This window comes from Hyperolius riggenbachi, chromosome 3, assembly GCF_040937935.1.
Source record: "Hyperolius riggenbachi isolate aHypRig1 chromosome 3, aHypRig1.pri, whole genome shotgun sequence".
In the NCBI taxonomy this organism is placed as follows: Eukaryota; Metazoa; Chordata; class Amphibia; order Anura; family Hyperoliidae; genus Hyperolius; species Hyperolius riggenbachi.
Genome location: NC_090648.1, coordinates 437,394,593 through 437,421,832, shown reverse-complemented (window position 1 = coordinate 437,421,832; position 27,240 = coordinate 437,394,593). Strand labels below are relative to the sequence as shown.

The 27,240-nt window shown below is 43.9% G+C and overlaps 1 protein-coding gene across 12 annotated transcripts in view; it reads right to left on the bottom strand.

Annotated features, from left to right (window-relative positions):
- Nucleotides 1-27,240, bottom strand: part of WNK1 (WNK lysine deficient protein kinase 1) — a 262,349-nt gene that overhangs the window by 138,813 nt on the left and 96,296 nt on the right. For 11 of the 12 annotated variants that reach the window (XM_068277690.1, XM_068277692.1, XM_068277694.1 and 8 more), the window contains exons 2-4: nt 14,862-15,034; nt 2,541-2,761; nt 849-1,006 (exon numbers count right to left, since the gene is read on the bottom strand). In XM_068277690.1, the coding sequence (XP_068133791.1) occupies nt 849-1,006; nt 2,541-2,761; nt 14,862-15,034 (552 nt within the window). Of the gene's footprint in view, nt 1-848; nt 1,007-1,079; nt 1,106-2,540; nt 2,762-14,861; nt 15,035-27,240 lie in introns of those variants that run through there. The other variant, XM_068277701.1, reaches the window with a different exon arrangement.

Genomic DNA, 27,240 nt, shown 5'->3' with positions numbered 1-27,240 from the left:
CAGTTGTGTCCACGAGTGCTCTCAAAGCCTTCCATGGGCTCACTGAGGTGGCATAAGTTTAGCAGGGGAATGAAAACAGAAAGAGGGAACAGAGAGGCTCAATAGGATCCAGAGCCTTCCCTCTAAGTGGGTAAGAATCGGACTTGTTTTTATTTCCCCCTCACTATAGTTTTGCCTCAAAGTGTACCTGAGGCAGCACGGGGGGTTGGGACACAGAGGCATGTTCCCTGGTCCATGGCATGTTTCTCACCCCCCCCCCCCCCCCCCCCACCAAACGATCACCACCCTCCTATCACCCCACCGAAGCTGGTGACAAGGGAGAATGGGCATCCCCTGCAGGAGAGGCACTCCTAAAAAACGCACACTCAGGCGTTAGGAACGCCCCTTGGCCAGCTCTGCCTCTCCCCTACCTCCCTTCTTCATGTTGAGATGCACAGAGCCAGAGCTGCAGCACTGTGACCCCAGGGGATACAGCCATGTTATTTCCCCCAGGAAAATTGGCGATTGCAGGATGTAGAAGCGGCAGTAATTGATGCTACCTGATCCAGCAAGCCCCCCGGATCAGGTAGCCTGTAGCATGGTTTTGTTTTTAAATCCACCTGTTTTGCTTTAAAAGAAAACTGCAGTCCTGGTTTGCTGGATTATTTTTGATCTCCCCACTAGAGACGCATGAACATTTCTGGTGCAATGTGAAGCTAACAGAATGTAACATTTTGTTTGTTTTCTTTTTATTTTCTTTTATAAAGGAGAGAATACATCAGAACATTCCATTCTTCCTTGCGACTCTTGGACACACTTAGCTGGCTCATCCGTCACGCTGTAAGCAGAGGCAGTGAGAGGACACTTACGCTGGTGACTCGGCGGTAGATCTGCGCAGCGTTTTGGCACTCGGAGTAAGGGTATTCAGACGTGGCCATCTCAAGCATGCACATCCCAAAAGCATACACGTCTACCGACTCATCGTATTTCTCCTCATACATCTCAGGAGCCATGAACTCAGGGGTACCTTAAATTAAAAGAACGGTTCAGAGACTCTTAATTTTCTCTAAGCGATCAGGATGCTGGAGGGCGTTACTCACCGCGACAGTGTTTCGGGGCGGGTGACCTGTGAGACAGAGAGAGCGGGGGGCAAAGAAAAAAAAAGGAGGAAAGCTTCTTAGTTAGACTGTAAAGAAAGCGTGATTAAAAAGTCTTCCATTGCAAGGCCTCGGGCTGAAGGGGTGTGGCAAAAAATTAGCTGCAAAACGCCTCAAGTACTGAACTGGAGGTAGCAAACCTGATATCTTCCCATACGCTGAATTTTTTTTATTATTTTTCTTCCATCACCAAGTAAATGGAGAGATGCAATGAGCCGTCTTGCTTGTTACCTGCTACAGCTTCTACAAACTGCAATACGAAAATGTAGAAAATGTTTTAAAAAGTTTATACTAGAGCTGCACATACCTGGAAGATGACATCGCCACCTGCTGTTGGGAAGAAAAACCTGTTAGTCAGACTAGCTTGGTGCACGGCTTTCCATTCACCTGGTTGCGCTGGAGGGTGTTTGAAACCTTGCAATGGAAAACTGCCACGAAGTCCAGCTAGCAAAACTCATGGGAAAAAAAAAAAATTCAAAATGGTTTTCTGCAAAAAGCCCACTCACCCGGAAACCTTCTCTTCACATACTTACGGTGTGAGCTGCAGTACACACTAATGGCCTACTGCAGCCAACATGGTGAGCCATGGCCTACAGGCAGAAAAACACTCAGAAATACAGAGAAGTAGTCAGGATGAGCTGTATAACCAGGACGCTGGGGGAAGAGGGGGCTGCTGTAGTCTATATTTTAGAGGTGGAGGGGGGCTGATCTAGAAGATGTAAGGGAGGGAAGCATTTCAAAGCGGCTTTTTTTCGGCCTACCTGGAAAAGAAAGGTTAATAACTGCCCTAAAAAATCAGCATGGCTTCCACGCAGGAGCAAGAATTTGCAGGGAGGACAACTGCTCTAAGAATTACTGTCACTTAAGAACCATTAAATCACAGACTAACAAGAGTAGATCATGTCTCAAGGCGCCTTGTTTATTAAAATTGAAGACTGAACAAAGTAAATCCACTTTTAGCCCAGAACATCTGTGGGAATAGACATTAGTTTTAAACCCTTCAATATTTATTTATTTTTACAAACACAGTGAGCGCACTTCCTTGTGTTTGATCCAGACGCTGCACAGGGGATGTGGAAACCGCCTAGTGCCCTCTGCTGGTCTTGTGTGTAGGAACTACTAACTGGCTTACTCAGATCTTAGCAAGAGTCTGAGCTGATACAAGATAAACAAATCTTGGTGAATTCTGGCTTAATTCCCACTGTGACATGCAGCTGAAAGGGGTTATTACCAGCCCTGCCTTCCACAAAACAAAAACAGAGTCAACATAATAAACAAGTAGAGAGAATCATTAACAACCAGCAGTTCTCATGACCATTACGTTTATTTGACAACGCTGCTCAAGGCAGAGGAAAATGAGAGGTAGAGCACAAGGAATAGGAGAGAGGACTTTCATGGACCTACCTATGACACTCTTAGCAAATGATGCTCTCTTTAAAGTGGCCAGTCCCAGGTCTCCAATCTTCACAGAGCCTGTGGGGCCGGTGATGAAGATGTTGTCACATTTGAGGTCTCTGTGGATGATGGGAGGGGTACGCGTGTGCAGAAACTGAAGGCCTTTAAGGATCTGACGGCACCAGCTGCGGAGAACCTTTAGCTTCATCACTTTAAACCTCTTGAGGTACCTGAAATTAAGACAGACATAGCGAATGAGGAAAAATCTGAACTCAAACTTACTGTTTACTTACTGGGACATTTGCTCTGAAAGAGATCCTACAGATCACAGAATTTTACAGTTTCAGCGGTCACTGAAGGAAATATACAGTGGGCAGGAGTGACATCATACTGATAAATTTGAGGCCTCCTGCACACTGCAATTCAGATTTGCAATTTTCCCTGGATGCTATCAAAACAAAAAGAAAACTGCAGAAAAAATGCAGCACCAATCCACAATCGCAAATCGGCATTAGATGTAAAATAGCATCAAAATCGCAAATTGAAATCGCATGTAGTGTGCAAGAGGCCTGAACATGCTCTTATGTACAGCAGATATTTTTCTCTCTCAGGACCTTATAAAGCCATTATAAGTCACTGACGAACGAACGACAGATGAGTATACGGTTCCCTCATTCAGTACTAACCCCATTCTCCCTCCACCTGTATTGACGTTTCTGTACAGCCCTTCTTCCCCATAGTATTCTAATGATTGTTAAAGTGGACCCAAATTAAAAATACAAGATTTCAGAAATAACATTTATTTTCTAAATTATAATAATAAATAGCAGCCTTTTTTCAGCTGCATGATGACAAATATAAAATATTTTACATTTATTGGAGGAACCCCTCCCTTCCTTTCAAATTGACGGGATTTTTCCGGCAAACTGGTGGAGTAGATGGTGTCCGGCAATGGAGGAATTGCTAATGGCTGCCCCCAGTATAACCTTAGCTATGAAAAGAGAAGGGTGAAAAGCATGCACTGAAATGATCATAGGTTTGAAGGAGTGTTTATTTATGCTTGTATGTGTCAGAGTGGTGCAACTAAATATTTTTAAATAAAAAAATGTTCGGTTTGGGTCCGCTTTAGGCTAGTTACACACCAGGACGTTGCGTTTAGGGGACGTTATAGGGCACATAACATGCCCCTAACGCAACGCCTGGTGCTCTCTGGTGTGGACGTCTGAGTGAGCCGCGTTTTGCAGCTCACTCTGGCGTCCGTGATGCGTACTCTTGGACGCATGCGGCATCACGTGGTCCCGCCCGGCCAATCGCCACACAGAGCGGCCGCTCCAGGAAGTAAACACTGCACGTCACACCGTGCAGTGAATATTAATTAGTCATGTGCCCGGCCGCTCTCCCCTCCTTCCCAACATGACTGAGCATGTGCAAACAGAACGCACAGCATGCAGCACTTTGCTGCGTTACAATGTAATGCAACGTGGGCAGTGTGAACAGCCCACTTGTGTTACATTGCTGTGTGTTGGGGGAGCGTTACAGGCTGCACTAACGTGCGCCTGTAACGTCCATGTGTGCAAGAAATCTTAAAGAATACCTGACCCGAGCAAGGCTACCTATGGAAGCACAGGGGTAAGTTCATGCTGGATCCACTTACGTGTGTGTTTTCTGCTCCTCTTCACATTACCCCCAGTCCCCGTAATCACTCCTTAAAAAATTGGACTGAAGTCAAATTTCCAGATAGGAAGAGGCAGACTTGTGGAGATGTTCCCTCCTATCACCATGCCCTTAAGGGGAGTGAAAGGGGCAGGGAAGAGGAGGGAATGGAAGAGAACAGTGCTACAAGCCTGCCTCTTCCTGTCTAAAAGAAAAAAGGTCAGGAGGAATGAGGAGAGGAACGAAGAACACACACACACACACACGTTAGTGGATGCAGCATGAACATATCTCTGTGCTTAGGTTTGTTAACTTGTTTCAGGTCAGGTGTTAAAGGGGGGCATTGCTTGTACGTTTGTCCGTACACCAGGTAATATTTCTGGCAGATTCAAACACTGATTAAATCTGCATCATTTTATGCAGCTTGGAAATGTACCAATTGAGTCCCACCTCTGGCTCATTCAATTGGTCCCTTTTTCAAGGTGTACAAACTTGCAACAAATTCTGAATTGATGCAGACTTCTCAAAACTCACTTCGCCAACCATTCCTAATCAATAAACTTCCACATTTTAGCCAATCTACCAAACAAAAGCGTGCCCTGATGTGGCAGAAGATTTTAACTCAGCAGATGGCTGGGGAGAAAAACAATGCATACAAGGAATTTGAAAATTGTCAGCATTGTGAAAAGCAGGTTATATCAAAGTCCATAAAAGTAAGAGGTATAAGAAGGAAAAAAAGAAAGAAGAAACAGGTAGTGTCATTGTCAATGGAAAATAACCGATAGCAGAAATATACCATGGCAAGACTATCTATTGATTCAATAAGAAGACATGCTTATAAGTAACCTGAAGTGAAAGGGATACAGAGGCTGACGTTTATTTCCTTTTAAACAATACAAACAGCCTGGTGGTTCTGCAGGTCCTCTGCCTCCAATTCTTGGTCGGAGTTTCTCTTTAAAAGCATTAAACTGTATCCCAATCAGTAGCTGATACCCACTTTCACATGAGAAATATAATGATTTTCACAAACAGACCATCAGGGGGCGCTGTATGACTGATTTTGTGCTGAAACCCCTCCCACAAGAGGCTCTGGTACCGTATGGTACTCTGGGCAAACTGCCACAATGTAACAATGTTCACAGACAGGAAATGGCTGTTTACAGCTGTCTGTTAAAGCCAGAACAGCTAGAAACAGCTACATAACCTGCCCACAGTAACAATGTCACCATGTAATACATGTCAGAATGTGAATCTGGGAGAGGAAAGATTTTACAATGAGCAAACTCTGACTAAATCATTTATACATAATTATGGTAAAAATGAAGCACTTTATTACATTATTTTCACTGGAGATCCTCTTTAAAGCCCTTGCACACTTAATGTAGTCCGTCGGGTCAAGTCGCACAAAAACTCCGCTTGCCATCGCATAATCAGTTATAGCCCTATGGGGCCATCACAGTGATCGCGGTGCACTGGGTCCTGCCATGAAGGCGTAAGGCCTCGTTCACATTATATGCAAAGCATGCGACACGCAAGATCATCAGAAGTGCATATACTGCACTGTCTGATGTTCACACTACATGCGCTGCGCGTTCCGGTCGCACGCCATCTGCATTTGACAGTGTGAACAAAGCCTAACTGCCTCATGAACCAGGTGTTAGAAGTGGGTACTGCCCACACTTAGCATCTGTTAGCATCCAGACCTCTAACAATGCAGGGTGATCTCACTGAGCCCAGTACCAAGCAATCACACTTAATGTAGCTTTTCTGGATCAAAGGCATGTCTGTTAATGAGACTGGGACCTTCAAAGCCTGTCGCATGTGCGTTATAAAGGAATTTTATTTGTAGGCTTGCAGCTGGTGAGAACTGGGAGTCTTATCTCAATAACACAGTGGCCCTAAACCACAACACACAGAACAGAGAGCGTGTTTCGTATAAATGGCGGCTTTGTCATGCCCGCCAGGAGGGGGAGACTGTTACCAGCCTTTAGCTAGTGGACAGCTGAAAGCAGAAGATGGAGAAATGCTTGCAGGCTCCAAACAAAACAAATAGCAGAGAAAAGGATTTTACCATCACATCATATTATTAGCACAATTATCCAGACATGTTCCCTCTGGCAAAAATGATAAACTAGCCCTGAATGTGTGAGAATTACACAATACTAAGAATTCTAACCACATAATAGGACTGTGTATGGGAATGATTCAGTGAGATGGAAGTGTGTAACAGTGACCAACAGGAGTCAAAATGGAGGCAGGACGAGGTGACTACATGTGGTGCACGAGGGAACTGCTTCCAGTAAGTGGAGTGAATGGGAGAACAGTGTGCTAAGGGGTCTCTTAAGTGTCAGATGTAGCTAAAGATCTGTCGGTGGCTTCGGCATATACGCTACAGCAGCACTGGGCAAACTGCGGCCCGCATGCAACGTTACACTGGCCCGCCACAAGCAGCTTGGATTCCCCTACTTCCCCCCTGTAAAACTGTGTGTGGGCAGCGGGGAATTTGAAACTCACCTCACTAACGGAAGTCCCGCATCGCGTCTCCATGGCAACAGGATGTCGCATTATGTGTCAGGAAACGCCAGCATATTACACGCTGGTGTGACGTCCTGTTACCATGGAGACGTGACACGGTACTTCCGTGAGCAAGACTAGTTTAAAATTCCCCGCTGACCACGTGCAATTTTACAGGGAGGGAGGAGTGGAATTTTAATAATGTGGACTGGGCTGCGTAAACATTGCCCAGGCCTGCGCTAGAATCTTGCTCAACAGGGGTATTTATCAACCATACTGGTCAAATTTCATTCAGCATGTGTGCATAGCTTTACAGCTGTTAAAGTGCATCCGTTTTCTCTGGACAGTTCTACCTGCACGCCACAGGTGTCAATGCAATGTAATATTTCACTTACCAATATTTTTTTTCTTATTTACCAACATAAAGGTATGTCATACAGCAGGCTAACACAGAAGTTCACTGGCTGCATGCTAGTTGCAGGTTTGTGACTGAAAAACAACAAAAGCTTAACATGACAGCCAAGTAACTGGTATTGCTTATAAGGGAATTAAGATGGCACCCTCCATAATTTCAGCAATGTGGGGTACAACTCTGAGAGCAGACCAGATGAGCTACCTATTACAATCAACATTCGTTGACCCTTGAGTGCTCATCACCCTGCAAGTCAGTTCACCTGTTTTTTTTCTTGGACCACTTTTGGAGAGTACTAAATTATTATTATTATTATTTAGTATTTATATAAAATGCTTATAAAGTAAATACTGTACACTGGGGATTAAATCGCAACACCAAACCCTCTTGGAGATGCTTCAACCCAGTCATCAGATCAACATTAATAGGCCCCTGACAGAGTCACTCAGACCATAAACCTTCCCCAATTATCCTACTTTCAACACACAAACATCAAGAATGGACAGTTCACTCGGCACCTAATATACCCCAAGCCATTACAGCAAGATTACTCCTTATCTGCTTCATCTGTCAGTAGATTTATGGCTCATTCGCACTGAGTTGCAGTGAGTTATGACGCACTGCACATAGTGTACGTGAAGTACAGTGAGTTGTTGTGCAGTGCATTTCAACTCGTCGGGAGTAATTGAAACTCATGGAAATGCATGCTATGAGAGTTTCAGCACATGGATTATGCAGATAAGCTCAGCTGAATCAGCTGGTTGTGGATCAAAAAGCACACTATCACAGAAATAAAAAGCATACTCTCATAAAGAAAGAGAAAGCAGATCAATCAGAAATTCAGCAGGACATGGTAAAATATTCTGAGTGATTTTCACTAGATGTCTGAGAACAAGTAACCATCAGCATCAATTATATCCCTTGTGTTTTGTAGCTATGACCTACTCCTCCAGGAATTTATTGGTGTTCCAATTTATAGTGGAGGACACTTCAATGAACCCTTTGAATTCCAACATAGATCATGTAAAAAATGTTCTCAAATATTTGGCCATAAAGAAACAGAAGACCATAATTGAATTCACAGGCTCACAATATAGAAAAGATGAGTCAGGGCCCTTTTCCACTAGCAATCGCTAGCGTTCACGCTGAACGCTAGCGATTGCTGAATCGCAATTACCGGCGATTCCCCGACGTTCGCGGCCGCGATTTTGCTATGCTATGCACTGCATAGCAAAATCGCGGCAATAATCGCTCCGCCGCGCGATCGCGATCCGGTCAAAAACGAATCGCGGTAGTGGAAATGACCTACCGCGATTCCTATGCTAAAAGCAAACTGTAGCGATTTGACAAATCACTAGCGGTTTGCGGTTTTGCGATTAAGCAATCGCAAACGCTGTAGTGGAAAAGGGCCCTTAATGTCAGAAGAGAAAACAACTTCGTTCAGTCAGAGGGTGTAGAGGGCACTGTAAAACTGACTCAGCCTTTCTGTATGGAGAGCCTTTTCTCTCAAATTATAAATTGCAATCACATTTTATTGGTCAACAACTTTAAATCATCTGTGTTGGAATTTGAAGGGTTCATCGAATTCTCCTGTACAATAACCTGGAACACCAATAAATTCCTAAAGTAAACCATACCTATGCATTAAATATAAATCGGGGCTGGTTCTTGGACATCTAGTGACACGTTATACCACTTATCAATGCAAAGCATTTCAACCATACACACTGATCAGCAAACATGAAAAACCATCTGCCTGATATTGTGTGGGACAATGTAGTGCATCAAAGCAGCTGGGACCCCTCGAGGCGTGGAATTCACAAGACCTCTGAAGGTGTCCTGTGGTATCTGGTATCAGGATATTAGCAGCAGATCCTCAAAAGGTCCTGCATCCTCCATGGATCAGATTTGTTTATACAGCACATACCAGAGATTCTATATTAGATGGAGATCTAGGAAATCTGGAGGCCAGTACGACTAGGCCACATTTTTTTCTGCATGCTTCAGTTCAGATGCTCACATGTTCACTGTAAGGGTTTTTGGCCGTGGACAGGGGTCAGCATAGGAACTCTGACTGGTTTTTGGCTATGCAACCCCATATGCAGCAAGATGCAACGCATTTTGCATTCTTCTATCTTTTTGCCATGACCAGCAATTTATTTTCTCAGCAATTTCTTCTACAGTTGCTTCTCTATGGGATTATAACATGTGCTAGCCTTCATTCCCTACACACAACAAGCCTTGAACATCCCCAATTCTATCACCAGTTACCCAGTTGTCCATCATTTGTTGTAGTGGCATCTTCAACTGAAGAACAGGAACACCCCACAAGATCGGTTTGGAAGGTGCATTGATCCAGTCATTTAGCCATCACAATGGGCTCTATTAACAAAACTTCTCAAATGACTTATTTATCACATACTTGATAAAAATAACCCTTCAGCGCATTTACTAGCAAAATAATCACTCAAAGTAAGTTGTTCCTGATTAATGTCATTTCAATATTACTTTTCTTACTTTAATTATATTGTATTTTTGCTCTTTGGGAGCTTAAAAATATAACCTAGATAAGATGAAGAGGAAACCAGGTGAAAAAGCTTTGTGAATCATGCCCAATGTGGACCTGACCAAAGTTGCTCAGATCCTTATGCTTGTCAATTTTTCTTGCTTAAAAATAACTCAATAACTGACAGTTTACTTGTGCAATAGATCAATCCCCTTCAGAGGTATCATTGGAAAGGGAAAATCAATGTACCTCTCTCCTACCAATAAGTGGGGTGACCGGTGTGTACTCATGAGTACTTACTTTGTCTCTACTGGACCTTAAAGCAAAGGAGCAGAAAGAAGCATAACACATATGGGGAGCTTACAATGAAATCAAACTAGTGCTTTACTAGATTTCAGAGAACAAGTAACCAGCAGTACTGATTCCATGCTTTTGAAAGCTCAACCTGCTTAGTCAGGTCTATTGCCGTTCCAGTTTATTGTACAGGACACTTTGCAACCTCCAAATTCCCACACAAATCCTGTACAAGTTCCTTGCCAACAACATGTAGCCTAAAAAAACTGTAGACCTCAACGATCCAGAAATGGGATTGGAAAAGGTTAGAGGAACTACAAGCTTCTAGGAAAATTATTCTCATTCCTGACCCTTCGATGTTTAGGTTCTCTTTAAAGAGACTCCGTAACAAAAATTGCATCCTGTTTTTTATCATCCTACAAGTTCCAAAAGCTATTCTAATGTGTTCTAGCGTACTGCAGCACTTTCTGCTATCACAGTCTCTGTAATAAATCAATGTATCTTTCCCTTGTCAGACTTGTCAGCCTGTGTCTGGAAGGCTGCCAAGTTCTTCAGTGTTGTGGTTCTGCTATGAATTCCCCCTTCCAGGCCCCTCTCTGCACACTGCCTGTGTATTATTTAGATTAGAGCAGCTTCTCTCTTCTCTCTTATCTTTTACAAGCTGGATAAATCGTCCTCTGAGCTGGCTGGGCTTTCACATACTGAAGAATTACAGACAAGGGCAAAGCTGTTTGCAGGAGAAAAAAGAGCAGCCTGAAACTTCAGTGCATGAGATTCTGCAGGGAGAAAGAAACACACAAATGATCTCTTGAGATTCAAAAGGAAGGCTGTATACAGCCTGCTTGTGTATGGTTGTATTTTCTATGTGTGGACATACAGTACATCAACCTACTTCCTGTTTTGGTGGCCATTTTGTTTGTTTATAAACAAACTTTTAAAAAAACTGTTTTTAACCACTTTTAATGCGGCGAGGAGCGGCGAAATTGTGACAGAGGGTAATAGGAGATGTCCCCTAACGCACTGGTATGTTTAGTTTTGTGCGATTTTAACAATACAGATTCTCTTTAAAACCTGAAGAAAAAAAATGCAGACACTATCTTCAGGGATCTTTAAAAAATGAACATCTGTTTGTCATGCTAGCTTAGCTTTAGCAGCTACTAAAGCCGGATAGCCAATGATCAGCCGAGCACATGGATTATAGCAGACAAGATTTTGGCGCAGCCGGCCACAACATAGACCGTAATAGGAATTACGGCTATAGCGGCGCACAATGAGCAACTTCGGCGCTGAAGTTACTTTTAAAACACGAATGCAGCCGCCAGCAATAGCTGGAAGCCGAATTACACCATTCCCCACCATCCACGTGGACCTGGAGGGGGAATAGTAATTAATGCCGCCGGGACTTGTGCAGGAGCAGGGTAAGCAGTTTATCGGCTGTATCTTGCACCCAAGTCTCCCCGCGGCCATTTCTCTCCTACGCGTTGAAATGGCAAAGTAGCAGAATTGCATTGGAGTTTCTATGTTCTCCCCGTGTCTGCGTGGGTTTTTTCCAGGTACTCAGATTTCCTCCCACATCCCAAAAACATACAAATAAGTTAATTGGCCCTAAACTACGATAAATACACTACACGATACATACATAGACATATGACTAAGGCAGGGATTTGATTGTGAGCTCCTGAGGGACAGCTAAGTGACAGGTCTATATATTCTCTGTGCAGCGCTGCATAAGATGATAGCGCTATGCAAATACTAAATAATAATAATTGCAGGAACTGACCCCTATTGTCTGTCCAGTATAGAAAATATAGCTACATTATTTCATCAACATTTTACTTTATGCATATGAAAGTGAATCTCGTTCCAGCGATCAGCCCGAGCCTCCGATCCCCGCTCTGAACTCAGCCGTGTAATGACGTCATCAAGCCGGGACCTGGCTATTCAGCATCACAGGGCTGTGCGCAGAGCGGGGATCGGATGCTCGGGCTGCAGGCTGATCGCTGGAACGAGATAAGGTGAGTCAGGCTGCTTTCTGATCATTTTTTTATAGCGATCTGACCACCGAGGGGGCTGCCTGGGTGGGGGGCATCTGGCTGGCCAATATGGGGGTGCATGGATCCCTGGTGGGGGGGGGGGGGGGGGGGGGTAGGGGGTAAAATGTGCAGCTGGGGGGGATAAAATAGGAGGAGCCAAATACACAAATTTTGAGTGAAATATTTTATACTGGGGGCAGATCTGGCTATAATGGTGGGGGGGCCCAATCCTGGGTGCACCCGCTAATCCTGAGGGCACATCTGGCTATAATGGGGGACCACTATTCCTGGGGACACATTTGGTTATGAGGGGCAGCAATCCTGGTGACACATCTGTCTATACTGGGGGTGACTGATATTGGGGCCACATCTGGCTATACAAGGGAAAGGGGGGCTGATGCTCAGGACACATTTTGCTATCTATACTGGGGGACATAATACTGGTGACATGTTTATCTCCTGTGGCACTTTTTATTTTTAAAATGGAATTGATAAAAACTGGGAAATGATTTGCACGCACGCACGCACGCACGCACGCACGCACACACACACACACACACACACACACACACACACACACACACACACACACACACACACACACACACACACACACACACACACACACACACACACACACACACACACACACACACACACACACACACACACACACACACACACACACACACACACACACACACACACACACACACACACACACACACACACACACACACACACACACACACACACACACACACACACACCTTTTTCCCATTAAAATGCAAAGAAAACTTTTTTGGTCTAGGGACAAAATACCCGCCAAAAAAAGTTTATAGTTTGTCCTGAATAAAAACGATACATAGATCATTTAGGTATAGTGAGTAGGGATAAAGTTATGGCTGATTAGATAGGGACATAGCTAAAACGTCAAAATTGCTCTGGTCCATAAGGGGAAAATAAGGTCTGGATGCGAAGTGGTTAATATGCTATTAACTGCATCTGACATTTCTGAGGCACTCCAAATATTCACAATAGCGATATTATGAACATAGTGATGAGGGCTTGTCTACAGTATCTGGAAGGGCGATTTCCAACAGTGGCCTTGTTCTGCAGCGCAGTATGGAAACATGTGATGTGTGCTTTTCTATTTTAAATTAGACTACGAATGAAATGTAAAACTTCCCAAACTACCAGCAGAGGGAGCCTGTGACTCTCCTAACAGAATTGCAGCACATGGCGGAGAGATGATGGACGAGCTGACAATGAGCAAGCTTACTGTCCTAAATTCTCTGCATTCTTTCCCTGTGTGCAGACCTCAAATGCACAAAAGCATGAACTGAAGCCCACCCATTTCCTCCCAAACTTCCTGCTGCCCCAGACTGACACCCCTCAGGAAGAAACTGGATCTCGCCTCACAGAACCCCACTCAGGAATCTATACATTCAAGACTGGTTCTGAACAAGGCAGGGGAGGAATTTCTGAGGCGAGGAGGGCTGGCAGGAAAGTGTTAAAGCAGATTCTCAGAAGTTCATCTGATAAGTCCATGCTTCTCTTTACAGCACAAAGAGCCTGTTTGTGATTTGTGAAGATTATATTGAGCCAACACAATTACACTCTGAGCAAGCTAGAAATCTGTCCCAGATTTGAAGAGAATGATAGTACCCGCCCCCTGCAATGTAACTGACTAGTCAGAGTGGAAATTTCCTCTGTTTGAAAATTGCTTTCAACTGCAAGCCGAATCTAAAAGGTGGATTAGGCCCAAATCTTCCGACAGCAAATTCCGCTGCTACACAAGTTGTTTATTATTGTAACATAAAGAACAATTGAATAAAGCTGTCAAACTAGATGCTTTGACATTACTGAAAAGAAACTCTTGAGATCCAAGAATAAATCTTGTAAACATTTGAAACACTTGAAGCATTTATGTCGGCTTCTGTCCGCTTGGTGTGTTGATGACAGTGGACAAATGCGATAGTCGGAGGAAGGATACCAGAGAGGCTGCACAATGGGCGAAAGCAGGATTCGCCCCCCCAGTTATCTTCTGTCAGCAGCATGCTTCTTGATCTCAGCTCCATATCGCTCATGCACACTATTGTAATGAGATGTGTGCGTGCCCAGAGCACGCCCAACTACGTAATCAAGTATGGCTACCTTTAAGGTGCGTACACACGCACTACCGCTGACAACGACTGGTCCGCCGGACCCTCCCGCTGGGAAAACGTTCAGCCGACAGTAGTGCGTGTACGCGCTGTCGACCAGGCTCAGCGGATCGTCTGTCGGCTGACCGTCCGCCCAGCGGGAGGGTTCGGCGGACCAGTCGTTGCCGGCGGTGGTGCGTGTGTAAACATCTTGTGTTAACACCTTGTGTTAACTGTGCAATTACGCCAAGCAGACCTTCCTGCTTAGCACTTCCTGTTAGCAACTCACTTCAGAGGCTTTTTCAGTAACAATACATCTGTAACAAATTTTGTTCTCATTATTAGAGATCCTTCCCTGCTTCTAACATACAGACAAAACACCAGCATTGTCTGGTACTGGAGTAGGAGTATTTCACGTTGTCTGGTACTTCAGCAGGTCCATACTGGCACTTGCTGGTGATTTCAGTGGCACTGGCTGGCCTCTTCCATTCACTCCCATCAAAATCAAATCAACAGAGAAAGACACTGTCACAACTGGCCTCAGACCACAGAATGTATATGTCTTGGCATTTTGTTTTTAGCTTTACAACCCTAATAAATGCCAAGAATTGCTTGCAGTATATGAAGGCGTCCTTTCTGCTAAACACAAAGTGTACTCAACTGTCCCACACACAAATCTTTGGTTGAAATAAAATGTTAATGCTTGTACCATCTAAATGTGCCTGTGATTTTCAGTGAAAACCACCAATGTTTAGGACTTTGGTTATAACATACGTTTTCAGCGTTCCTGAGGTCATCAGTTCCGTCACCAGCACTATGCATTTCTTGCCCTTCAGGGTGGACTCCCAAGAATCGTAGAAACGGACGATGTTGGGATGCTGAAGACCCTTTAGCATGCCGGCCTCCTCCTTGAACCTCTGGCGCTCAGCCTTCGACAGCTTGCGGTCCTGTAGAGGGTAATTAACAAGGCATTATTTTTACCGAGTTGACAGAGACAGCCATGACATAATAAAGACATAATGAACAGACTTCCTTCTCCCTGCATAAAGGAACACTTGCAGCAGCTGAAGAGTTCCTTCACAAACGGAAGCTGCAACTCCAACAAAAGAAAAGCAGGCAAGTTAACTCCAGGCTAGAATCCTGTCCTGCAAGTGACCTCTCCTCTTCTGAAACTGAAGAGTGCTATCCATCCTGAACAGCACATGACCCCACTTTCTTTTTACTAAAAGTGGACCATTACCATTGCCAGGGCAGGCAGAGATAGACTATCTTTTAAAGAACTCCTTGAAGTTTCTTTGGATTGGGCACTAAAAATAAAGGTTTTATTATTCTTTAGAAGTTAACTGCATTTTCCGTTCTTCTAAGCAGTTTGAATATTTTATTTTCTAGCCCGATCCCCTGGAAAAGAAGGTTTCCACAGACATGATTTAATTGGCTGAAAAAGCACATATTGAAAGCTTTGGGCAACCACCCACTGATAGAATTAGATTTCCTTAAAGTGTACCTCCAGACTAAAAATCAACTCAGCAGCACTGAAAAGGCCTGGTGTTTAACAGTTTCACAGCATCAGAACTTTATTTCTCTTATACAAGCCTCATTTTTAGATGCACAGAAGAAAACTGCCCGGGCATTTTTCCCCTGATGCTGTGCAAAGCATGATGGGATTTCTGATGTTGCTCTCATTCTGCTGTTTTGGTGCAAAAAATGTTTTCTTACATTTTGAATTTGACATTTGAAGCCTAGCGTATGCAGCTGGGTGGGGTTATCAGGACACAGGACAGTTGGAACTGTGTCTCCTGCTCCCTGTCACCTCCTTTCAACCAAAAAGATGGCTGCCCTCATGACAAAGATGGCAGCCCCCATGAATCACAAACATTTGCCTGTTCTTTTAAAACAGGGTGGGTAAGAGATTATATTACCTATCTAATTAACATAACTAATGTAACTTAATGACAGTATGTTTGTTTAGGCTGAAGTTCCCCTTTAACAGAAGATTTCTAAATGTACCCGTAGACTTATTGATTTTCCTAGCTGTTTCGATCAGAGCGATCAAATCTGATGGGAATCTATTTCCAAAATGATTCCATTTGTTGAGCAATTTTACCGTAAAAGACACCCTATAATAATCCCAGCAAAATTAGATAGAGCCCCTCAGATAGTAACATTAGGTTAACCCCCTAGCGGTATTGACTGCTATACACGTCAATACAAAACATGCTGTGTACAGTATTGATGCTCTCCAGCACTGTATACTAGACCCTTGCTTGACACATTTTGTCAAGTAACAGGTAAACAGGTTATGAAAATTAGAATCAAATTACCATGCGCTGGAGAGGATTCCCTATCAATTCAGCAGCGTATAAGACAGAGGGATCCCTCAAACCCTCAATATTGATTGCTAGAATTATAAAAAATATACGTCTAACGCGCTATCAATATATATGCTCTTTAATTTAAATAAAAGATCAGAATGACATAAATAAATACCCCCAATCACTCATCCAATCCACATTACCTCTACATGAAAGGACAGATCCACTTACTTAGCAGGAAATTATTTGACTTACAGTTCAGTATATAGATCCTATATACTGAACTGTAAGTCAAATCATTTCCTGCTAAGTGGATCTGGTCTTTCATCGCCATCTTGGAAACGGGATGCGACTATAAAAAGTTATAAGGACGGACTCATTTTTAACACAAGGCTTTTTTAGATGTATACAGGACACTGTTGGAGTAGAATCTAAACGCATGAGAAACTAAATATCCCCATTTTTTATGTAATTTTGATATATTTTATAGAAGGGCCCTTCTGTGGTTTGTGTGTAGAGGTAATGTGGATTGGATGAGTGATTGGGGGTATTTATTTAGGTTATGAAAATTAATTTGAATACCTTTTGCACAGAAATCCTGGGGAGATTGAATGCCAGGGAGGTTAATAATGTGGCTGGATAGTGTACTGGTTAAGGGATCTGCCTTTGACATGGGAGACCAGGGTTCAGTACTGGCTAGGGTCAGTGCCCATTCAGTAAGGAGTTCAAGGCAAGACTCCCTAACACGGCAGAGTGGCCTCTTGAGCGCGTCCCAGTGGCTGCTGCTCTTGAGCACTTTGAGTCCGACAGGAGAAAAGCGCTATACAGATGTTCGGATTATTAATGATACAACAGGGGTCCTACCTAATGCTTCTCTCTGAGGGGATCACTGCTAAGTGGGTCTGATCAATACAGCTATCTGAGCGGGGGCAATTGCATTTGCACTCTGGTGCTTTCAGCCCACGTTTAGTGCTTTGCTGATCAGTGAAGTGCTGCAGCACAAGTAAGCCTATGTGATTACTCACTCTGCAGCAAATGCGGTGCATTTGCTAAGGGACAGCTACTCAATACTACCATCCTTTTAACTACAAGGTCCCTGGCTACTGAATTCTTTTATCTGGTGCACCTGGCTATTAAATTTGCGCATATGGGAACACATGGCGGTGTTATTTATGTGGATGGGTTTTTGAGCCCAAGGGGGGTGTGTGTGTGTGTGTGTGTGTGTGTGTGTGTGTGTGTGTGTGTGTGTGTGTGTGTGTGTGTGTGTGTGTGTGTGTGTGTGTGTGTGTGTGTGTGTGTGTGTGTGTGTGTGTGTGTGTGTGTGTGTGTGTGTGTCTGTCTATGTCACAGGGAGCAGAGTAGGGGGGGGGGGGAGCAGATCCAAATTCCACATCAGGGATCAAATAAAGAAACTTTAGAGAATTATTAAGTGCAGAAAACAAAGGTTGAAAGTTTCAGAGCTGGGATGCTCTGGTTTTGGACTGTTAAGTGTCTATTACACAGATGGCTTTGCAATCTGAGTAAGCAGCAATCCTTCCCTTCTCTACAGCTTGATGTGTGCAGCTTAAGTTTGAAGCCTTTTTAACACACTTATAAATGTAATCTTCCTCTCAGTGGCAACACATCACACTAGATCATATGCTCCTTTCCCTTCCACACATTTGTGCATTTACTAAACATTTCAATCACTTTTCCCCAAAAAATGCTCTGATGTTTCAGAGAATTATCCAAGTCCATTACAGATTACGCCAGCTGCTTTGGGCCAAGACAAAAATAGAATCCATTATGAATTCTAATACAAAATTACCAAGCTGCTAGTCATCATAAATACTGAAGCACTTTCATGGAGATGTGAACTAGCAGAGAGCTGTGAGTGTACAAGACCGGGCGTGCAGAGCCTTTCACATCTACAAGGAACTGTCTTTTTTTCTTTTTTGCTCCTGAGCACAAATATTTCAACAGAACTTTGACAGAAGAAGCCTAACCCAGTTGCACACTTGGGTGATAAAGTTTAAAAAGCGAACAGAAAGCCAAAGGCAAGAAAAACATATGGAGCAGAAAGCACACATATAAGCAGTCCAGTGGACCACATCAAGGGCACATCTGTCCAATACTTCCAGGCAGTGATGACTCCACAGTAGACAAACGTGTGTTGATGGATGAAAGCGCAAGACCTAAGCCACGGTGGGGAATGGAACTTGTAGGAAATAAAAACGCTGTACCGACTTGTAGGATGCAAACCACAAATCAGTAGAACAAGCTGCCTCGCTTCTGCTGAAAGTACTCTCCACCCCTTTTGTATTTGACATTGGGGCATATTTATGAAAAGCATATGGTTACAGAATTTGAGAGCTTTGTGATATATGGCTTTTAGAGCTCACTATAAATTATTATATGGTGCAACAAGATCCAGCCAACTGGGTAACTTTAATATAGCAAAAATAAAAGTAGAAACATGCCGTGCATGGCTAACTCAAGCATATTCACTACCCCATACATTTAAAGCAAAATATAAAATTTTGTTTGTAGACAGGGCCATAGGGTATTCCCAGTCCTCTGTCATTCCTATGCTGCCCCCAATAGAAGCTACTCGTTCTTCTAGATCTTTGGCACTTCTCATGCAGCCTTCACAACTACTCGTGTCCCCAAAAAGTTCCTTAGACGAACACATCCGCACTGCGTGTGCAAGTTTAGACTCACAGATGCGCTCGCCTTCGGAACTGCTCGCATCCCAGAGTAGTTCCACGAGAGTGCTGAAGAGCAATTCAACCTAACTGGTCATATAGCTTCCACTAGGGACGGCATTGAAATGAGATGGACCAAGGACCAGGAAGGCTCTACACTATCCAGAGGCTTCTCTCTACATTATGCATATAAACAATTTTATCTTCCGCTTTAAATTCCCTTTAAAAATGCCAGGCTTAAAGGGAGCCTTAGTTGCCTGGCAGTCCTGCTGATCACTTTGGCTGCAGTAGTGGCTGAATCACACACCTGAAACAAGCATACAGCTTAATCCAGTCTGATTTCAGTCAGATACTGATTTAGGTCTTGGTCATGTAATCATGCTGGTGATAGTGCTTTAGTGTTTGTGAACATGCATGCTGAGCATGCTTAGCAGAGGACTCCAGGAGGCTCACTCAGCTGATCTATTGATTACTACAGAAAACCCACTAAAGGTGCCCATACACCAACACGATTTCCCGACAGCAGATTCGATCAGTGATCGAATCTGCTGTGAAATCGATAACGCAAACACGGACCGATCGACTGATTTCCATACAAAACCGATCAATTCAGTCGATCTGCCCGGGCGGAAAATTTTGCTCGGTTGCCGATGGGTCAGAAGCGTGTCGTTAGCGGCGTTTGATGCGGCGATGACAGACGCAGCAATACATCACGAGTCCCCGGGTTCCCGCTGTTTCTCACTTCTTCGGCATCTTCTCTGCACTTCCTGTCCTGCCCTGTGAGAAAGCGAAGCGCCCTCTACTGTTTGAACTTTCTGCTTGTGACAGGATGGGACAGGAAGTGAAGGGAAGATGGAGTACGCTGGAAGTAGTGAGAGACTTCGGGGACCCGAGGAATTGCGTCGGAGGACAGGTAATGTATTGCAGCTGGCCAGGGGAGCAGGGGAGACGAGCAGGCGGCAGCTCCACAGGTTCTGAATCAGTTTCATGCTGAAATAGGTTCAAAAGCTATTTGCAGTATTATGGGCAGCCATTAGATCCCTCTTTGATCAGATTCGATCAGAGAGGGATCTATCTACTGATCGATCTGGTGGCAATCATTCAGTGTATGGTTGCTTTTATTTCACTATCTTTCTTGGGCAGGTGGAAGTGCGTGGGCAATTTTGAACACTATACAAAAGTTACCCTCGCAAATGGTAAATTGCGCATAACTGGCAACTTTAGTGAGGGCAACACACCTTTTCTGTTTAACTCCAAAGTACTGGTGAACAAGTGTATAAATATGACAGTTGCAGGAGTATATAGTAGATGGACTGCAGTGGAAATTTGATTTACCTACGAAAACTGTCAGCATGAGTGACATGCAGACATCCAAGTCTTGTACACATGCACAAGGACTGTAGTCTGAAGTGGGGACAAGATCTGAACAGATGCTCATTAGTGTGCAGGCTAATGACTTGAAGGGGGAGGGGGGCAGGAGGAGCACGGATGGTGCACCACACTGCAGAGCAGCACAAAGCAGGTGAGGGCATGAGTAGGTAAACTATGCCTGCTCCCATTGAGATGATCTGCCAGTCTGATCTGTCACCAAACGTATCGAGACTGACTGGGGGCAATGTTTACATGCTAGATTCTCTGCAGGGAGCAGCCCCGACGGGCCTCCTTAGCTGACAACCATCTACTGTGTGTACAGAGCTCTAGAAATGTTCCAGGATTGGTAGATTTGCGGATAATCATATTACACATATTACATGTTAGTATTATTTGACCAAGGAACTACAATTCCCAGCAGGTTTGTTACAATTGCTGTTGGGCTTGTGATTCCTTGTTAAGGTCATGGGATATCCACAGTTGGATCTAGGTCTGAGCATGCATTGGACTCATGTACTTGTTTACACAGTATGTGTCGAATGACAGACCAGCTATTTCTGACTGAAATAATCACCCAGATCCAATAGTCTGTCATTACTATAATTTGGCTTCCAACCACCTAACCAGCAAGCAATGTGCTGCAAGGCAGCTTGCGCCTTCCTGTTACTGTAATTATAAACACCTCAGCCCTGATTGGCTGGCCTTATAAAAATGTCACAGCTGAGCACAGTACACCACAAATATCTAGCTAAGACATCTGCAAACTGGGGATGAGAACAAGGACTGCTTACATAGAAAACAAAGCCATTCATATAGTGCCACAGATCACACACTAAGAGACATGACCCAGTTTTCTTGTATTCTGTAATCACAAGAATTATCCAGGTGGAGCCAGCCTGGGCTTTCTGAAGGGCTAAAAAAAAAAAAAAAAAAACACCATGCAAGGTCTTAAAGAAAAGTATGCTATACTGACGAAATGAACAAAAGTGAAAAGTCAAAGTCAGAATAAACTCTCTAGTGCAGTAAGCTACTGCCTTCAGTAAACCTACCGTATATTCATTCATCCATAAAAGTATAGAAAGGTATTACTAATTCAATGGTCGAGTGTTGATTAGATGCTTAGAATCGTGTTAAGGCACGGAACACGTTTGATATGTAAGGAATCTTTTCCACTTGTGTGTTGCTTATCGAGATGTCAGCATGTTCAACACGCAGGTGCATCCGAAGTGCATAGACTGCACAGGGTTTCCCCTCATGCATTGCGATACACCCTAGAATGGTAACACATCGCCGCGTGCATCTTTTGCTCAATGTAGTGCGATTCTATTCATCATCAAGTGAATGGAAGCATAACTGCATCAGGGAGAATCGCATAGCAACGCTGTGCCAGAGGTTATGACATCCAGCTGCACTGAACTCAGCAGAGAAGTGAAAATAGGGGCTTAAAGTAAAGGTGCCCATACTCTAGTCAACAATATATATTTTATATCTGATCTATTTTACTAATGTTCTATTAACCATTAGTGCTACACATAGGACAAATTACTTCACACATATGTGTTCAGTTCAGGTTTGCATTAAAGAGACACTGAAGCGAAAAAAAATATATATGATATAATGAATTGGTTGTGTACTATGAATAATTACTAGAAGATTAGCAGCGAAGAAAATATTCTCATATTTTTATTTTCAGGTATATAGTGTTTTTTCTAACATTGCATCATTCTATAATATGTGCAGATTACACAACACTCAGCATTCAAAATGATTCTTTCAGAGCAGTCTGTGAACTAATGACCTCTCCTCTGGCAGAGGAAAAGTAAATAGTTAACTAACAGTTGAGATAATAAAAGTCAGAAAACAGCCCTCTCCACGACTTTGAAAGGTGTAGAGATAATAGCTTTTTTTGCATACAGATAACTGGAGTTTCTTAACTCTTCCTGTACTGGAAACAATTAGACTGATGTATCTGATCTTAATGTTTTATTTCTTAGCTGTACTACACATACAAATCATAATATCATAGTTTTTTTTCCGCTTAAGTGTCTCTAAGTAGTTCAATCCTGTATTCTAGGATTGCGGACCTGTGCAAATTGGGCACTTTAAACTGTATTGAGCATGTGAGGATAATTATGCCCTTCAATATGGCTGCTATAGTGAATTGGGAATGCAGAAGTCACCTGACAGCTTGCCAGGAAAACAGATGCTGCAGACAAACAAAAACAACCTTCTGCTCCTATTTCTGTAGCTGCTAGGATCGGGTAGAAAGAGCGTACTACTGCCAGGGGTGCTCTAGCTACTGATAGGAGCTATCAAGCGCCAAAGAAAGAGATGAGGAAGCAGGATACTTAAACATTTCAGTGCCAGTAGCTGCACTCAAGGTTATCAGTATTCTTCAACTACACCGTATATGCAGGAGTGCCAGAGATTTCTAGTCAAACTTTTACCAGGTACACATTTATTATCTGGGCCAGCCAATAAACTGTCATGACCACACACATTTTTATTTATCCCTCAATTGGTCCTCACACACCCCAGATATTCTGGGATCCTAAAAACTACTCAAACACCATCACACATCTAGAATAAAGTTTATTTGGGAGGATAACGTTTATTTGGGAGAAAAAAACAAGAGTGGAAAACTAGTGTATAAAGGAAACCCTCACAAGCACACCTATATATTAACAAAATCACCTGCAGCAAAGATTCCTTTACCATTAAAGGGAACCTGAAGTAAAATTAACGCAAAAGTAATCCATGATTGCCTGTTGCAATGTCAACCTAAACCTGACCATCAAGTTTTAATGAGTCATTATGGATCATGCTGATTGTACTAGGTCATTCACAAAGCTCAAGAATCGGACCCTACTAAAAGGATATCTCCAGGAAGCTTTATGTAAATAGTTATCTGTACTCATTCACAGTCACCATCCTGTGAACGTGTGCTTAAAAAGTTGTTCTCTCCTTTGTTTTTGCACACTTGCAGCTTTTGCGCGTCAATATGCACTCCAAATTCTAAAAGGTAGTTACTCCCAAGCAAGCTGCAGATCAATAAAATAAACTAGAGAGTTGAAAATCTGTTTAACTAAAAATGCTTGCAGACCCTGACAGAATTATCATTAGCCATTAAAGAGAACCCGAGGTGAGTTTGAAGAATATTATCTGCATAGAGAGGCTGGATCTGCCTATACAGCCCAGCCTCTGTTGCTATCCCAAACCCCCCTAAGGTCCCCCTGCACTCTGCAATCCCTCATAAATCACAGCCGTGCTGCTGACAAACAGCTTGTCAGAGCTGGCTGTGTTTATCTCTATAGTGTCAGTCTGCTGCTCTCCCCGCCTCCTGCAGAACTCCAGTCCCCTTCTGCATCCCTTCCCTCCCTGCTGATTGGAGGGAAGGGACGGGGGCAGGGACCAGAGCTATGCAGGAGGCGGGGAAGCAGCTGAGACTGACACTACAGATGTAAACACAGCCTCACAGCACGGCTGTGATTTATGAGGGATTGCAGAGTGCAGGGGGACCTTAGTGGGGTTTGGGATAGCAACAGAGGCTGGGCTGTATAGGCAGATCCAGCCTCTGTATGCAGATAACATTCTTTAAACACACCTCGGGTTCTCTTTAACAGTTAGACATCTGTGGATGTGTACTCCATCTTCTGCACCAGAATAAATCAGGGCTGTGGAGTTGGAGTTGAGGAGTCGGAGTAATTTTGGGCACCCGGAGTCGGAGTTGGAGTCGTTAATTTCATAAACTGAGGAGTCTGATGATTTTTGTACAAAATCCACAGCCCTGGTAAGTAAGGAGTCGGAGTCGAGGTCTGAGCCATTTTGGGTACCAGGAGTCGTGGTTTCAAAAACTGAGGAGTCGGAGTTGGAGTCGGAAGATCTTTGTACCGACTCCACAGCCCTGCAGGTGGGAGGCAATTAACCAGGCTAGAGATTCTTGTCCATCTGTTTTGTCATGCAACTGTCATTCCTGACTTAGCTGAGGGTCATGCTCTGTCCTTTCCAAAGACACAAGAAGTTGCACAGCTATAAAGGTAACCATACACTGGTCGATTTGCCATCAGATTCGACCAACAGACAGATCCCTATCTGATCGAATCTGATCAGAGAGGGATCGTATGGCTACCTTTACTGCAAACAGATTGTGAACCGATTTCAGCCTGAAACCGTTCACAATCTGTGGTGTTGCTGCCGCCGCTTCCCCCCCATCCTGCATACATTACCTGCTCCGCCGGCGCGACTCCCGGGTCTCCGCTCTGGTCTGGTCTGGTCTCCGGCATGCTCCCTTCTTCCTGTCTGGGGGAAGTTTAAACAGTAGAGCGCCCTCTACTGTTTAAACTTCCTGCCGGGACAGGAAGATGGGAAGCATGCCGGAGACCAGACCAGAGCCGGTACGGAGAAGAGCGGAGACCCGGGAGTCGCGCCGGCGGAGCAGGTAATGTATTGCAGCTCTATTGCGTCGGTCGTCGGGCACTCGAACGCCGCTAGCGATGCGCTCTTTACCCGCGGGCGATCGACTGTTATTTTCCGCACGGTGCGATCGACGGGATCGGACGGAATGGATCGAAATTCGGCGTGTAGCGCTAACGATTGGCAGCAGATTCGATCCCAGTGATCGAATCTGCTGTCGAAACGGCGGCAAATCGGGCCAGTGTATGACCAGCTTGCTCTGTCCTTTCCAAACGCACAATAACTTGCACTAGCTGTAGGTAGACTGCTGGCTGAAAAATTCACAGACTGAAAACTCTGCTGATTGTGAGGTAATAAAGATTGACACTCCGCCGGCTTCCAAGTTAGGCTTCATTCACACTTTCCGTTGTGCAATAAGTCAGATCATGTAAACAAACTATCCATACAACGCGATAGGAATGTTCACAACTCTGCATAGCAGCAAGCTGTAATGCTAATGCTCTCTGCAACATGTTTAAAGTGTACCAGAGACAAGGGTTGCTAAAAGTTTTATGCACACCTGGGGCTTCCTCCAAGCCCCTCTGCGGTCTAAAGCCTCCTAAGATTGTCCAGTATCAGCCCCGTTCTCCGTGACCAGTAAGCCCAGTGTAGCCAAATGCGCTCCACCATCTCTCTCCTGCGGCCGGGAGCGTTCTGCGCATGTGCAGTAGTACTGTGCAGGCGCAGAATGCTACTGGCGATGGGAGCGCGGTAGGGTGGGGCATGCATGCACAGTACGCTTGACTGCCTGTAGAGAATGGGGCTGATACTGGACAATCTAGGAGGCTTTCGACCGTGGCGAGGGAGCAATCTGCGTGGAAAGGGCTGGAGCTTCCAGGTATGAAAAAAAAAAAAGGGGGGGGGATGAATTGGATCGGACTTCTCGGTCGAAAACAAAGGCCTTTGATTTTTCAGAACAACCAATCGTATTTATCGAATTGGTGGAAAATTAGATCTTTTAATTGTATGGTATTTGGCCACCTTTAGCCTGTGATTTACCGTATCACCACTCTCAACCAGTTCTCTCACTTTACCTCGCCTGTAGAGAGATGGAATAGTTACTGGTATGTGGGAACGAAGCCTTTTGAACATGTTGTGTACATTTTGAAAAGGCTACAGAGAAAGTGGTAGAGAAGGAAAAAGGGACTGTGTAATCTCTACAGGAATATTTCCACCGAGGACAGCTCTGAAAGATTACAGTGATGTTGAACCAATTAGTAAATTACAATTACCCAGGTCCCTGCAAGAGACAGTTCTTGTATGTGTGTATGAATCTGAAGAGTCTAAACTGTCAACTGCATTGCAACAAAGCTCAGCATGCCATATACAGAGAGTCGGATGTGTACACGGATATTCTGTAAATGAATACTACTTGAAAAGTGACCAATCAAATTCCACCTTGGTTGGTCCATTTGCAAGCAGCAACAATTTGCACAGAAAATGTGCATCATCCTGACATTATTACCACATAACAGAGCATTAGTGAATTGACACACATTTTATGAATTTTATCCGCCATTTATGAATTCCACCGCTGGTGGTAAAATGAGAACAGCAGCTTTGTTAATTCACCTCGGTGATAAATCATATGCAAATACCTCTGGAAATGAAATTATCACCACCGAAAACACTAAGTGAATAGAGCTCATAGTATCTTTCCTGTACAACGACTTGCAAGCTAGTGGTGCGCCATCTCTGTTATTTCATATCATGTACAATATGCGCCGGATGTCTCTATACAGGTTTAATATAGTGCACAGTAAAAATTCTGCTGCCTGTATAGGGGCTTTAGCGAGGCCAGCCAGAGTCCGGGGAAAAAGTTGTATTAATACAGCAGAGATTGACTCGAGTAGAGGCAGAGCTACTGCGCAAAGCTCTGCCTCTACCAGGAAGTGATCCCTGAATTTTACCACAGGAATTTGTGGGGTATAAAGGCATCGTTCTGCTGCAGGAATGCAGCGTTTCAGTTATGCTTATATTGCTTAAGATAAATGCCAAGTAAAAAGAAGTAAATTTTTGGGCTTCAGACCCTCTTTACGTTAAATACCCACCATGCAGATCTCAGCTAGATGGATCGGGGATCACCGCCATGATCGTTCCCCAATCCATCTGGTTGGATCTGCAAGCGTTGTTTGCGCCATTGTAAAGGAACTATCGCCAATATGGTGGACATTAAAATAAACACGATCGTCACAGGTGGCATGCGTCGTGAAACATTGTTTAATTTTCATTAAACAATGTGTGATAGCACAGAAAAGGAAAAAAAAAAAAGAAAAGTGAACCATGCTTTCCACAGAGCTCAATTTACCTAAAATAAAAAAGCTAAAAATGCTT